This window comes from Centroberyx affinis, unplaced genomic scaffold (assembly GCF_046629955.1).
Source record: "Centroberyx affinis isolate AG114_WGS23_722 - 3 ecotype Tasmania unplaced genomic scaffold, CSIRO-AGI_Caff_v1 ptg000294l_1, whole genome shotgun sequence".
Classification (NCBI taxonomy): domain Eukaryota; kingdom Metazoa; phylum Chordata; class Actinopteri; order Beryciformes; family Berycidae; genus Centroberyx; species Centroberyx affinis.
In genome coordinates, this window is record NW_027278972.1 from 7,219 (window position 1) to 23,159 (window position 15,941).

Below are 15,941 nucleotides of genomic sequence, written 5' to 3' on the forward strand. Positions count from 1 at the left end.
TACCAAATAAATATTGTATACTAAACAAAGTGAAAGAAGTGTCTCATAAACTTATTCACAGAATTGATCCTGTAAAAACATACATTGTAAAAAGATTCAAAGTTGCCTCTGATGACAAATGTGTATTTTGTGATTCTTGCCCGGAAACAATTGAACATTTATTTTAGAAATGTTATGTTAGAGAACTTTGGAGTGGACTTCAGGACTTCTTATGAACAAAACCAACTCTGGATGTCTCACCAAAATGGACATGCTATTTTATTTTTGTTTTCATTTTAAGGACAATGAAATCTCTTTTATAATCATTCTCCTTATTTTATTGGGAAGATACCTGATTCATAAAACAAAATGCTCAGCAAGCAAACCATTTAATAACCATAAAGTGAAGAAAACAAAAAAGGGTCTTTTTTTATTTAATTTTTTTAATTGTATTTTATACAACAGATACAAGCACAATCAATACAGACAAAGAAATAAGAGACAAAACAGAACAAAAAAAAACACAAACACAAAATCAAAATGATCTCTACCCCTTCCCTTTCCTTTTCTGCTCTTGGGCTAAGATGGACTCTATTTTACTAAAGTGGCATACAAAAGAAAGAAAACCATTCAACTTTAGCGCTTCATTTTTGACGGCTCTAAAAATAAAACTTTTCCCCAATAATGTAATGATATTTCCTAAGGCGCATGGGCTGCACTCCAGGTCACCCATCAATACCTGAAATAAACCTAAATTAAATTCTCTTTCATATGAATTGACTGAATAAGCTGGTGAGGAAGGCTCGCTCTGTGGTGGGAGTCAAGCTGGACAGTCTGGATGTAGTGGCAGAGAGCAGGATGACGTGATTTGGGCATAAGTTATTAGCTTATATGTTTTAAGATAAACAAATACATTTCCTTATTAATTTTTTTTTACCTCCTATCCATGGTTTTTCATGTGTGGTTGACATATAAGATTTTTTCCTGCTTCACTTCGCTCTCTGATGGTCTTCTTCCATTTTATAGGTATAGCTGCAAATACTTGATTATAAACTTGCTGAGAACACATATTTCCATAACAGTAAATTTTTTGCATGCCATATTTTTTTCCTTCTGTATTCAGCATATCCTTGATAAAAAAAAATAGCCTTTACAACCATATCTCGTATATAAATAGGTTTTTTGTCTATCATACAATTAGCGTTTAACCATATTATCTGTTGCAAAATTTTATCTTAAAATTATGTAATACCCCCACACATCAATGATGATAGATTGAATTCTCTGATTTGTGTTTTTGTATTGTGTATTTGTATTGTAGCCTATGTCCATGTGTATTTCCATTGCATGTCTATCTCTTTCAATAAAAAAAAAAGTAAGTAAAAGACTCTGGACAGTGTCAATGAATTGCACTCCTGAAATGGACAGTTTTGGTGACTTTTAAGAGAATTCTATGAGGTTAGAATTCTATTGGTTTGAATAAAAAAATATTGTAGGCTATCTATCTATCTATCTATCTAGGCCTAGCTTTATTTGTTGACACATGCACACGATTGGTGGACCATTGGACGGCCACGTGCACGGCGCGCGTCACTTCCTTTTTCCTCCCTCCACCGTGACAGCAGACAGGAAGCAGCATCAAGCTAACTAAAAAAACATGACTTCCGGTTATACATTTCAAAATAAAATGCGTATTGATGAACTACGTTTTTCAAAAAGTGCCAATGTTGAGGAAAAGGAAGAAAACGAAGAATGCACTTTAAACGGAATATGTAGTAAATAGATCACATTTTTCAGAAAGCAGTTGTTCTGTAAAGTGATACATTTTATGTTTTTGTGCTTTTAACTTCCGGTCTTGTTGTGGATAACCTTCGCTAGCTTGCTGCAGCTCAGGCAGGAGACGGTCGAGCCTGTCGAGCCAAGGAAGAGATAGTCAAGTAACTGTCAGCGGTCTCTGGTTAGCTAGCTAATTCTGCTAGCTAGACACAAGAAACCATGGTCTCCAGTGCGGTGGTCTTACTCCTGACTTTGGGCTCTGTTTGGGGAAAGGTTGCTGCAGAAAGAAAACTAGCATACGTGACTGTGGTGAGTAACGTTAACCACTGGTGAGGAAAAACTGGGTTAAGCTCAGCCCCGATACGTCCCGTTCTCCCTTGTATGGAGAGGAGGACACGGCGCACTATTCAATAATGTGGCAGTTTGATGCTGCTTTGTTCATCGGCAAACGTATATACCTGGTAGAACACAACAAAGTCATATTTCGGATGCTTGGCATCTTCTATTGAATTCGGCTTATCAATGATCCACCAAACAGCACTGAATTAATAAAAAAAACACAGTTAGAATTGGTTGACACTGCTCGCTATCGCCCACCACGCTTTATTCTGGTGGAGGAAGATAACAGGCGAGACAATTCTAAAAATTTAAATTTTAATGAAATAAGTGCAGCTTGGTGTACTGGATACCTGGTTACCCGAGAAACGGCTCTTAAGGTTTCAGAAAAGGTCTTGGGGGGGGCATGTTTTATAAGGCATGTTTGAGGATATTGAAAACAACATTAAACTGGCAAATTATTGAATGGAGTTTGGCGTGGCGGTCTCTCGAAGAGAACAGACTGACTACTGATACGAAGAGCCATTTTCAGTTCGGCCAATTTGTAATATTAAAACCTTTTTGAAATTGCTGGAAACCCTGTTAAAATATAGTCAGTCGTTAATAATGAGGCAGTGTTGACAGCCATGGTGTATCAGGTACCTGCCGTTATCTTTACTTCTAGTAGCCAGGGCTGAATTGGCAGACGGCTAGCTAACCAACAACCCCAGCCTTGCAGACTTTTAGCTCTCTTACATGTCATAATAAATGTGTTTGTGTCTGACCTCAGTAACTTAATCCTATCAACAGTACTGGCTAAGCTAGCAGTAGGCACTTTTTGCACTTTTTTTTGTCAGAAAGTCAGAAAGTCATCCTGTCATGTGACTGTCTCATGTCAACACTAGTGACAATACAAACACAAAAGGAAATTTTGCACTAGCTAACTTGTATTAAGTAAATGGCAATATTCTCAGTCATATCTAATCTCTATGGCAGTGTTGGCTAACTTGATATGTTTCGTGGCATGTACAAACCAGTGTTGTGTTTTTCTACTGTAATAGATGAACTGCCCTCGTGAAAGAGTTTCATGATCCTGATACATTGTTAGAGTGCATGGGTGTTCATCTTTCGGTTTCTGGGAAATAACATTGAGGAAGCACTTGCTAAAGTATTTGGTCAACAATGCAAAAGCAGCTGGCATGCCCAGGACCTATTGGCAGCTCATCATGAATGACAACTGTACAATGTTTCAGTCAGAAAATGCAGTGTTACAGAGAGGGATTTTTGATTATATGAGTGTCTTGTTTATATGCTACGCACCTCACCTGTATTAACCTTCAGAACAACAAGGCAAGTTTTACATTAGTGCACGTTGTTTAATCCAAATACAGATATATGCAGCTATCGCACGCAAACAGTGAAATAATAGCAAAGCATTGGTTCCACTCAGTACTTCATATTGGATGTGAGACACGTTCAACAATGCAAAGTGAATGCATCTTGGCTGGACTAGCCTAGTTCCCATTTATTCTCAGGTGATGCCTAGTTAGTCTTCCTGTTTATTTTTCTTTCTTAGTCCTTCCTTCACTTCCCTGGGGGGGAATTTGGGTGTAATCTGCAGCATATTAGAATACAGAGCAGGAAAGAATATTAAAAAAATGAAGAAAAAAATAAATATAGGTTTTCCCACTCGATGGTAATGATGGGTAGGGTTTCCCCTGCCAATTTTAACAGCTCACCTAAGATTTTTTTTTTATGACAACCTAAATTAAAGTATTGTTGTGGGGCAAAAACCTTGTATCTCCAAAATTTTTAGGAACTAAGAATAACAGCCTTGTTTTTAGCTTGACCACCATGTATTTTTGAGTTTTTCCAATTTTTGAAAGGGCCCATGGAATTTTCTCAACCCATAGAGAACCATGTAATTGTTCAAGTGAAGTTAAAGCGTTAAAATCACCAAAATATGAGTCACAAGGTTTTCTCATGCCAACAGTGATATAACTGTGCCTCCCAAAGCCTCATGCAAAATATTGTGTATATCTGTCTTAAGTTTTTGAAAGGGTGTCTGTAGCCTTATGGTAACTGTAAAGGTTGTCGGTTGCTCTTAGAGGAGTCTTCAACCCTTCTTCTTCTCCACACAAAACTCAGCGCATTCCCACAAAATCCTTCCTTAAGTGCACATTTGTGCATTTAATGTATGTCCTGTTTTTACTGCACTTGACCAGGAGAGTTTCCCTGAATGGCACATGAAGTCTTCTCTGTAAAGGCCGGGAAATACCGTCCAAGACAGAGGCTTTTCCATGCAAGACTTTATTAGATAGGAGGTTCCTGCAGGGTGGTGCTGGTGTGTGAGTTATGCAGCCATGCAAATGAATGCACATTGGCTTGAAGTCGTCAGCTCACATCCAATTAGAGAACACAGAGTGGCAGGGTGTGATATCTCTCATAGACTTACTCGGTGTATCTTCTAAACTTTGAATTCAACTTTTCAAAGAATCCCAACTAACTGGGAGATACAAGGTTTCTGCAGCTCAGAGTTCACCCCGGGTAATGTCTCTTTAGCATGTCTGTTAAAGAATGTTTTGTGACTAGTTGTGAGATTTAACTAATGGTTTTCCATGCACTGAGGTTGACGCTAGACCACGAGTGATTAATGTTGCGCGATGGTATCTCCCCCGGTGTTTCCCCCGGAAGTTTGTTGGTGTCATGGAAAGTTCTCTTCTAAATCAGCATTAACACCGTATGACTTTCCATTGAATACAATACTAGTGAAGTTGTTTGAAGTGGTAATCTGTGAGATCCTCGCTTTTGGATTTTTTCAGGACATCTTTGGTGCCGTTTCTGCACTGCACTTCCCAGAGATCTCCTGTCAATCAAACAGTGTGTCCAGTACTGTGACGTCTTTCTCCTTGGATTTTCTGTTGATGTAGTTTGAGTTTCTCTTTTCTTTGTCTGTTCAGCCACGGTGGCTATCACTGCTCATGCTAACTACCCAGTTCTTCTTCTGTGTATTCCAAATTAACCTGGAAGCATAAAACGCACTTCCTGTGCGGCAGAGGACTTTTCCCAGGAAAGAGCTACCAGACATCAGGTGTTTAGAACAACAAATAGAAAAGCTTTAATGAACTGGCTGCAGGTTGAATCACTGTTGTGTGATATCTATTGGTGATGGACAGAACATGACAATGTCACAGATTATTACCATAAGCCTTTCATATTTGTTCCAGTGAACATGGCTTTTCAAATACAAACTTATTAACATGTCCTTTATAGACATGTATGACATTTTGCTATAAATTAAGATGCAAGGGTACCAAAATTTGACATTGTTATTAGTCCTTCTTTCAGAGTATTCTAGGTAAAGTATTCTTTACTTGTGAATGCTACAGTCATCCATATAAAGGAGTTGGATAGTACCACAAAACGTCACATCCATAATGATATTTGAGAAAAGGTTTTATGAAGCACTCATCACTAGTATCTTAAAAGCCTGTATCCAAAGCTACTGGATACAGAGATACTACTCACTTTCTGTTTTTTAGTGTTGTGGTCGTGGAATCCATCAGGGATGTGAGAATTGAAATAGCATTGGGACACGGTCATGTATTCCCTAGTTAAAACAGCAGCATCATGAAGCTTAGGTGTTAGGTCATGCACACATGACGTTAAAATATAAGGGCGATCTGGTTGTGGGGAAGTGAAGGGGGGTGCGGGCAGTTGTAGTTGACTGTCCACCAGCTCTGGAACAGAGGTCGAAATTGATTTTCTCATATCAAAGGTGTTATGCAAACTGTTGTTGCAGCTGTTGCAGGAGCTAACTGATTCCTAGAAACTGTGACCTACAACACCTATATGCTATTAGGCCTAGCTGCCTGCTAGCTAGATATAAATGGATCATGGTGCAGGTAAGGCGAGGTGCTTTAAATGGATAATCCAGCCTTAAATAGAGTTAACATGTTATTCTACTTATCTGGGACAGTTCAGTCAAACTGTGAGTATGGGAAACCTTCCCAACGCCAGAAACCTGAAAAGCCACATTTCTCTGTGGTGGCATCAAGATCAAAACCTGAAATCGTTTCACTGGCACTGAATCGGAGTCTGAGTTACAGTTACAGTAACCAGACTGATTTTACAGGCTATAGATACTTCTTTTGGTTTTCTGTACCAATGCCCATTTGCATGTGAAAGCTCAAACATTTGAGTCCACAACGTTTGTTCTTTTTTTATTATCAAAGGAGCAGTTCAAGGTTTGGGGCCAGTTGCATAAACAGTTTGACTTCTCTAAGCCTCAGACTGGTGTATCACACCCTAGTTAGACCAGTTTGATGTCAGACTCGCATAAAAATTAAGACTGATCTGTTTTTGTTTTATAGAGGGTAACCACCTTCAGGCTAAACTAGAGACTAAAGTGAAGGGCCTGGACTAACCACGTGAATTCAGGTGAAAGCTATGATATGATAGATGCAAAGTTTTATAGAGCCATATACGCATTGAAGGCACAGTGACTTTGAATGATGTGGACGATTACAGGTATTGTTTGTCCTCATTTGGCTTTGGCCTCTTGACCGCATGGTTTGGAGATGGAGGGCTGATGGAATGGACTGGGCTCAAGGTGTTATAATCATACTAGGCTGCTGGTGTCACTGTGTGTGTAACAGACTGAACTCGACAGTTATATTTACTATATGTGGCGGGCCTTCAGCACATGGTAGTCAGAAATGCATCTAGTTTTAGCTTTATAGAAGAATGTTATGTAAAATGTAGTTTTGTATTTTAAAGTTCATGTTGCCTAGTGGAACTTTGTGTGTCGCCTTTCCTGAATGGAGTCTCAATGGTGTTTTAAGATGACATGTTTTCTGTGGTTGGTTTCATGGCTTCTAGATACTTATTTTCTCAAGTACTGACAAACACTAGTCTTCTTGTCTTGGGGACCAGCAAATTTTAAAGTTGCCACCTTCAGAGAACGCTCCAGTTAAAACTATTTCCATAGCAGACATGCAGCCCCAGGCACTGCTCAACAACATCCACTTGCCTAGATGTTTACTGTCAACCAACTGCATTTTATGACGGACAGTGACACAGACAAAACTAGGACTAAGGTTTCTACTGCTGCTCAGTCTGGCCTCATGTTTGGTTGAGATGTTTTCCGATACTTGTCGTTCCACACTCTTCCTCTCTTCTAGTGAAATATGGTTTCATTTAATAGGATGACCTCACAATTTTTTTCCCAATGATATCCAATTCTATTAGTGTTATTACCACTAAACCCTTTCTCTTATGTAATTGTAATGTAGCAGTGCCGCCCTGGGGGTAATTTTAGTTTTGTGTCCACATCTTTCACTGTTTTGATTATAGCACAATTTTTACAATGATAAAGCATCCAAAGAAGACATATTTTAGCAGCGCATTGCAACATATCCCCTGTGGTTTTAAAGGGAATTTGGGTTTAATTATATGTTATTCTAATCCCACATTTTCTCTAGCAGTGGTGGAAATGTTCTTGCTGTGGTTGCACACAATTGCTGAATGAATGGTGGGGAAACACTGTGATCTAGGGTGTCGCCTAAAATCTCTCTCTCCTCCCCCCCCTGCAGCTGTTTCGGCATGGCGACAGATCACCAGTCAAGGCCTACCCCACCGACCGCTACCAAGAGAGCGCCTGGCCACAAGGCTTCGGACAACTGTCACAGGTAAAGGATCCGTCCAACTGAAAAAGAGAAAAATCGCCACACGCTGGATTGATGCTCTGATTTTATTTTCCATTTTACGACTGTTACTCTGCTACTTTAGCCTTATTGTCCCACTCCAAACCCACATGGATTTTATGATGTGCACCAAGGTAGACTAGACTCAGCGTTTTGTTGTTTTTTTTGCTCTTGTTTTGTGTGTGTGTCTGTTTAGGTGGGGATGGAGCAGCACTTTGAGCTGGGCCAGTTTCTTCGGAAGCGATACCAAGGTTTCCTCAACGGATCCTATGACAGACACGAGGTAGATGGCCTCTCCTCTCCTCTCCTCTCCTCTCCTCTCCTCTCCTCTCCTCTCCTCCTCAATTTTGTCATCACATGACACCACACCAGCCTATATAGACAGACTGTGATTCAGCTGATGTTTAGAAGAGTGGGCCTCTTACCACGTCGGTGTTATGAACAGGGTTCCCACTGGTCATGGAATATGGAATTTAGAGACCAAGTCAGGGAATTTGATAAATTGTCTTTGGAAGTCAGGGAATATCAGAGAGTTTTGGGTCACTTTACAGCAATATAGCAGAATGTCTTTTCCAACTTGTTTCACACATTGATTGGATTAGATGGAGGTTTTCAGCCTAACTGTAGTGGAAACCAGACTGTTCACCCTTGTAGAAAAACATTAACAAACCAGGAAGGAATAACATTTTTAGTTCATTGAAGAGGTCAAGCTTAGTTATGGAAAGATCATGGAATTTTTCGGGCCGAGTGGGAATCCTGTGTGAAGGACATTGTTGGAGTTTAGCAGCCAACACTTCACAGTATGATCTGACCAAACAGCTGTTCAATTCAGTACGTCAAACTTTGCATAAAAACTCCTGGATGGAAACTCGGGTTATGGCTCTGGACAGCACTGCACTATCAGTAACGCTGAGGTGCATATCGAGTGTCACATGGAAATGCCGGTTTTGCTTGTCAGCCGGTAAGATGCAAAGCAGCACCGACTCCGTAACAAGGCTGTGAAGTCTTTTGGTCCTCCGGTGTGTTACTTGCTGATGCTGATATCATTTCCCAGCACGTACAGACTGTGATGAGTCAAGAGTTTGTCTGTGAATAAAGTTGATCTCCCCACTGCCAATTCTGTGTTTCCCCAGATCTCAGTTCGCAGTACAGACTACGATCGCACCCTGATGAGTGCTGAGGCCAACCTGGCAGGTCTGAACACGTTCTCTACTATTACTCCTACTAATGCTAATATTCTTCTACTCTCTTATTATCTTCTTTTCCTCTACCACTACTACTACTCCTTCTCCTCATCTTTCTATTTCTACGACTCCTCCTTCGACGACTACTACTGCTTCTCCCACTCTTACCACTACTTCTTTTCCTTCTACTACTCCTACTTCACTTTCTCTTTCCAGTGCTAGTGCCTTTTCTTCATCTTCGTCCTCTTCGTCTTCCTCCTCCTGTGCCTTCACGGTATTTATTCCTAGTGTTGTTGTCCTCTAGGTCTCTACCCCCCCAGTGGTCAGCAGATCTTCAAATCAGACTTAAAGTGGCAGCCAATACCTGTACACACTGTACCGCAAGACCAAGAGAGGGTATGCTGTGTGTGTGTGTGTGTGTGTGTGCATCAGTCTTCTTTGCTAAAAGAAATTCAATGCTCTTTGTCTCACCTCTCTGACTCCCTCTTGTCACCCTCTTTTCTGTCTCCTTCTCTTTTGTAGCTCCTCTCATTCCCATTGGGAGACTGTCCTCGGTACAAGCAGCTGATGAATGAAACCGAACACACTGAGGAATTCATCAATGTCACCAATATATACAAGGTATCCTTCTCTCCTCTCCTCTCCTCTCCTCTCTATAAATTTATCCTAGAGGAGGCTCACCTTGTCTTGAGCATGTCTCTTCAGAGTTTGGGATCATTATACATGGTAGAAAAAAAAAGAATAAAAGGCCAAGGCACTTTTCTCACAACAGCTGTAAACGGGGTCTTTTTTTCTAGTTTATAATGATAATAATCTTTAGTTGTACAGCACTTTTATAGTCTCAAAGTGCTTTACAGAAGAGTAAAAAAAAGCAGAAGTAGATCAAACTGACAGCAAAAGCAATAAAAGTATAGTAAAAAAAAAAAATATATATATATATATATATATATATATATATATAAAGGCAAGAACATAAAAGTAAACCATAAAAAGTAGGTCAAAGACAATTAATAAAAGATTGTTACATTAAAGCAAGTCTTTAAAAGTGAGTTCCAGATTTAGCAGCCTAAACACTTGAGGCAGGTGGTTTCAGACCTTATTATGCTCCTCTCCTCAGGACATTATAGAGATGGTGAGGAATGAAACGGGCCTGAATAAGACTAACGTGGAATCAGTCTGGAGCGTTTACGACACACTCTACTGCGAGGTGAGAACACACACACACACACACACACACACACACACACACACACACACACACACACACACACACACATACACACACACACACAAACAACTACGCAACTAAACAACAAAAAAAGATGTAATTATCTTTTTTTTTTTTAAGTTCAGTTCAGTTCACTTCTCATTGGAATCCATATGGTTTTGCCTTAGATTAGCTGGAGAGTGTATTCACTTATTGGCAAAATATCAGCATTTGATTCAGGGGGTGCAGGTTTTGCATAACAAACATGTGACAGCTCTTTTATGTTTTATGGAAAACTGGTGTTTGAATTATTTTTGACCAGTGAGTATACATTCAGCATTCATTATTCATTAGCTAAGTGTGTTTGAGGCCAGCCAGTTGGCATGCAGTGTGGTAACAGTGGTAGGGGGAAGTGGAAGAAGTGAACATGTGTGTGTCCAGGTTGGCATGAATGAAATGAGGTATCTCTGTAACAGGAAGGGCCTTAGAACAAGTTGGTCAACTCTGTCTGTGGCCCAGGGTAACAGAGAAACACTATTTAGCTGACACTCTTTCCCAGATGAGTGAGCAGGGTGTTCAGTGTCTTGCTCTAGGACACTTTGACAGGACACATCATTGTTTGCTGGAATGGAACCTGAAACCTTCTGGTTGCAGGACCCTCTGTAGCCCGCTGCTCTGCATCATCGCTATGATTGCTTGCAAAAGCCCTTTGAATTTCGACAGGGAAGTCTGCCTAAGTCATGCGTAAACCTGGACTCTGCTGAGGCAGCTGCTAGGCCGTGCGTGTGCCTGTACGTGCGCATGGGAAGTCATTTGCTGTGGTTTAGTCTTGTGACTGAAGTGGCCTCAACAGTTTAAAGGAACAGGCAGACATTTTGGTAATAAACCCTTTGAGCAACTTAGTGTTGTGCAACAAAGAGACTGGTAGCAGTTTCAAATCTGTGCTCTATCTGTTCTATATGTTGTAGTTCATGTTAACACTTTATCACACTGGTTAGTGGATGGAACAAGCTAGCTTTGTATCATGTTAAAGCACTTTAGCACTGTAAATACACACATACATAGAACTGCTACTAAGTAGGGCTGAACGATTTTGAAAAAATATCTTATTGCGATTATTTTGACTGATAATGCAATTTCGAAATGATTTGCGATATTAGAGGGAATGATCATTTTTACATCATTATTCTCATTTTCATTGAAAAACCTATTAAAATGATTATGGTGTGATTTTTGCGGGGATCTGTACCAAACAAAGATGTTTTCTTAAGTCTATAGAATATGATGTGTAGGCCAGGACATCTCTGCAGCACGACAATATTTAATTTAAAATGGTATTTTGACACATTTCGCCTTTAACAAATATTGCGTCTCCTGCGATTTGAAAATTGCAGTAGGCCATATTGCGATTTTAATAAAATTTCTATTAATTGTTCAGCCCTACTACCAAGCTTCTCACAGCACAAGCTGATCAAGGAACTTATTCACCAAGAAGTCAGCGTATTCCTTTAACAGGCATGTGCACATACACACACACACACACACACAAACACATATATACAGGCGCACACACACATATACGTCAAGCATCTGCCAGCTCAGCAGGAATCTGTAGGTGTGTCTGAAAGATCATACTGCACCCGGCTGCTGGATAGCATGCAAATATAATACTAAACCTATATCAAGATATTACTCCCACTTCATATGTCATCAGTATCTACACTCACATATATATATTTTTTTATTTTTCAGGGAACAATCTTCATGATATTCTGAGCTGGTGTACTCCAAATACCTCCAAAATAGTGTGAGGTTTCAGACACAGGCTAAATGTTGAATCAGGGGGAACGGGGTCAGTGTGTACAGCCGTGCCACAGAATAACTTATCGACAGTGTGTGAGATAGTTGCAGAGAGAGAGAGAAAGGCAGGAATAGATAGTGATGGAGGACTGCTGACGAAATGCTATGAAGAAGAAAAAAATGGTTATTAATCTTTGGTTGTATTATGCAAAAGCAGATTTTGTAGAATTGACACCCTCTCTGCCATGTGTGTGTCCAGTCCCGTCACAACCTGACAGCTCCTGACTGGGTGACTCCTGACGTCATGGAGAAGCTCAGAATACTCAAAGACTTTGGATTTCAGGTAACGGCAGTAAAAAAAAAAAAAGCTCTTTTGTGCTTTACTGTCTTGATTCGGTGCCGATGTAATGTGATGATACTGTGTGATGTGTGATTTTACACAGGTCATATTTGGGGTCCACAAACAACAAGAGAAGAGCCGGCTGCAGGGAGGTAGGTGTGTGTGTGTGTGTGTGTGTGTGTAGTTGAGTGTGGAACAACCTGCCTATGGAGCTTAGGCTAGCATTTTTTAAATTACCTCTTAAAACTTTTTTTTTTTTAAGTGCTTTGCAAATCTATTATTATATACAATCTACACTGATGAATGCTAATAACATGTAAAAACACATAAATAAATATTTCTCTTGCTGTCTCTATGTACTGCATATCTTTGTGTGCATATAAATTGAATTTCTGTATAGAAACAAAGCATTCCTCTGTTTAGATAATATAAAAAGCACTGTACAATCCACAGTCATGTCTGAATTTAATTATGGAGACATTTGGCATTCACATGCAGGCCTTTCTACTGTGAGGCCACTGGACGCAGTTTACCACAGTGCCTTGTATTTATCAAAGGAGAAAACACACACTCACCATTGTGATTTATATCAAAAAGTTGTCATCAAAAAGTATATATCAAAAAGTAATATATGTGCCTGTATGCTGCTGGAATATGTGACTGAATTGTATTTGAATTGGCCGAACTGACATTTCTCGACCTTAGAGAGACTATTTGATTAAATGAAGGATAAATGTGGAAAGAAGTGTCTCTCTGTCTTTCTCTGTCAGGTCTCCTATTGGGTGAGATAGTGAAGAATCTTTCCAAGATGGCCGTCCCAGACCCAAAACAGCGACTCAAGCTGATGATGCTGTCTGCGGTGAGATAGTGATAACACTACAACTCAGTACGAGAGTTACTGTCTATAAAAGTAACAATGATTACAGTTATTACTTGGCATACACAATGCAGTGCAGTGATGTGTTCTTCATATATTCCTAACTATGTGCACTTGTTTAATGTGTGTGTGTGTGTGTGTGTGTGTTGGTTCCACAGCATGACACCACTGTAGCAGCTCTGCAGGCCAGCTTGAATGTGTTCAATGGAAGACAGCCACCTTACGCCTCCTGCCATATCATTGAGCTGTACAGAGACGACAACGGGTAACACACACACACACACACACACACACAGTGCAGACACACAATCAGCATATAGATAAGACACACACACAGACACCTTGCATGTTAACACATAAATCTAACTATTAGGGTTTGACAGATGTGGGTTGATATTACACTGATTTTTGTTTTTATTTCTCTCCTCTCTCCTCTGTATCTTCTACCTCTACCCTTCTGTATCTACCTCTGTTTGTCTCTCTCTGTGTCTCTCTCTCCCTCCCTCTCTCTCTCTCTGTCCGTCCAGCTCTGTGACGGTGTCGATGTTTTACCGGAACGACAGCACGGTGGCGCCGTACCCGGTGCCGTTGCCGGGCTGCAGCCTCGACTGCCCCCTGGAGGACTTTGTGAAAATTACAAAGCTCTCTATAGCAGACGACCGGGACAAAGAGTGTCAAGTGCCTTCAGATGGGGGAGACAAAGGTAAACACACACACACTCACATGGTATAAGATAAGATTAAACTTAAATGGGAGGCAATGTGGCCATACAGATGCAAATCATGCACATATCTTCTGGAGTTGCCCAAAAATAGAGCCATTTTGGGATAGAGTGAATTCAGTATTGAATGAGGTATTAGGATATATAATCTCCAAGAAATTTCCCATTTTATACCTGGGCAATATAACTGAAGTGGTGTTGAAGGAAGATAATTACTTGGTCAAAATTCTACTCACAGCTGGCAGGAAGGCCATTACAAGAAACTGGCTTGAAACAGACCCACCCAGACATAGACAGTGGTTAGATATAGTACAGGAAATATTTGTGAAGGAAAAAATGACTTATTCTCTAAGAGTGAAAGAAGATGAGTTTAACAGAAAATGGGACAAATGGATTAGGTTTAGATATAAAGACATCGGCACTATATCATTTTATTGACAATAATGTAAGTTATTTATAGGAAATAGTACTGTAAACTGCATTACTAGTTGTAAACTGTAACCTCCTCTTTGCAGTTGTATGTTTTGATTTTGTGTTTTTGTTTTACTTGTGTATGTATAAAGGAAATAAAGACTAAAGTGATAAAAGATTAAACTTAAATGATGGGTGAAGCAAAGAAATAGAATATAAATTGTATGGTATATTATGGTGTATTGAATGGTGCTGACAATTACAACAATAGAATGTATTAAGTTGCAATCTAAAAATGTTAATGATACATTTTGTTAAATTTATTAATGTAAAATTCTATTTCAAGTCTTTAGAAACATTACAAATGTAAACCAACCTTTGGTATAATGTAGGTACAAAACTACTGAGATCATTGCTTCCAAAGCCCAGGCAATAAATTAAAGTGAGAAAAATATCCTTAATTTCCATAGAAGAATTTTCCCTTGAAACTGAACAAAAGATTATTGCTCGTCCTTAATGTTCCTCAGTGAAAATACAAGGGATTAATCCTTTTCTCTCCCACCCTTCACCTCTTTCCCTCGCTCCCTCCCTCTCTCCGTCTCCCCCCCCCCCCCCCCCCCCCCACCCGGCCTCAGAAGTGGTCATCGGCCTGGCGGTGTTCGGCTGCCTGCTCTTCCTCCTCGTCGTGCTCCTCCTCAGCCTCGTGTGCTGGCAGAAGGAGCCGAGCGGCAGCCGGGGCTACCGCCACGTCGTCAGCCGGGAGGCCGGGGACGAGTCCTGACAGACGCACAAGCTCCTCCCGCAGAGAGGCCCGGGCCACGCCTCCTGGGACAGCGGGGACGACGACGACCTTTGAAACTCTTAAAAAAAACAAAAAAACTCCGGGTCGGGGGGGGGGGGATTCCCACGACGAGTTTTCCGCCTCTCCGTCAGCCGTCTGATTTTTTTTCCGAAAAACGGATCCAAAAAAAGGCTCGGGGGGGGGGGGGGGGTCAGAGGGGGAAATCGTTTTGTTGTTTTGACACATTTTTTAAAGTAAAGATTTTTAAACAGCTTTTTAAAAAAAAAATGTCTGAAATTTCACGTCCGCACTCCAAACTCAAAGACTAGACCATGATGGTTGGGATTCGGAATGATTTCTACAATTGCTGTTGAGACGAGGAAAAGCAGCAGGGAAAAAAATTCCAGTTCATCGAAACTGAATTTGTCATCCCGCTGTGTTCGGAAGCGCTGGTCCCCAGTCAGCCAAATGGGTCCATGATTTCCACAAAATTTGTCTTCAGTCCTCTGCAAGGAAAGACCCCGTGTCCCTCCGTGAGTCTGGGTTTCTGAAACTATGGGTCGAGGGCCTCAAAGTGGGTCTAATGTGTGGTTCTGGTGACGATTTTGGAGTAAAAAAATGCAATTTTTAGAGTAAAAGATAATGAAAAGCCATGGTTTTAAAATAGCGTTTAGCCAGGAAAATCGATGGATCCGAGACGGGAAGTTCTTGGAAATTTCACACATTTTTAGTCAAACACTCAAATCAGCTGGGACACTTGAAACCCACTTACAAAATGTTTGTGTTGGAAATTGCAATATACAGTATACCAAGGATTAGTCTCTGAATATGGTTAAAGATGTTGG

At 40.4% G+C, this 15,941-nt stretch overlaps 1 protein-coding gene across 2 annotated transcripts; it reads left to right on the forward strand.

The window, feature by feature from the left end:
• Nucleotides 1–1,887: 1,887 nt before the first annotated feature.
• Nucleotides 1,888–15,164, forward strand: acp2 (acid phosphatase 2, lysosomal). Of its 2 annotated transcripts, none has more exons than XM_071515003.1 (13): nt 1,888–2,064; nt 7,665–7,760; nt 7,972–8,058; nt 8,909–8,969; nt 9,264–9,355; nt 9,482–9,580; nt 10,077–10,166; nt 12,226–12,309; nt 12,410–12,458; nt 13,077–13,165; nt 13,342–13,448; nt 13,711–13,886; nt 14,951–15,164. In XM_071515003.1, exons 1-13 carry the CDS (start codon nt 1,975–1,977, stop codon nt 15,094–15,096), a joined length of 1,266 nt encoding a protein of 421 aa, XP_071371104.1. In that variant the 5' UTR covers nt 1,888–1,974; the 3' UTR covers nt 15,097–15,164. The 2 variants fall into 2 exon arrangements, with proteins under 2 accessions (XP_071371104.1, XP_071371105.1); XM_071515004.1 differs by having other exon boundaries at nt 14,954–15,164.
• Nucleotides 15,165–15,941: the final 777 nt, after the last annotated feature.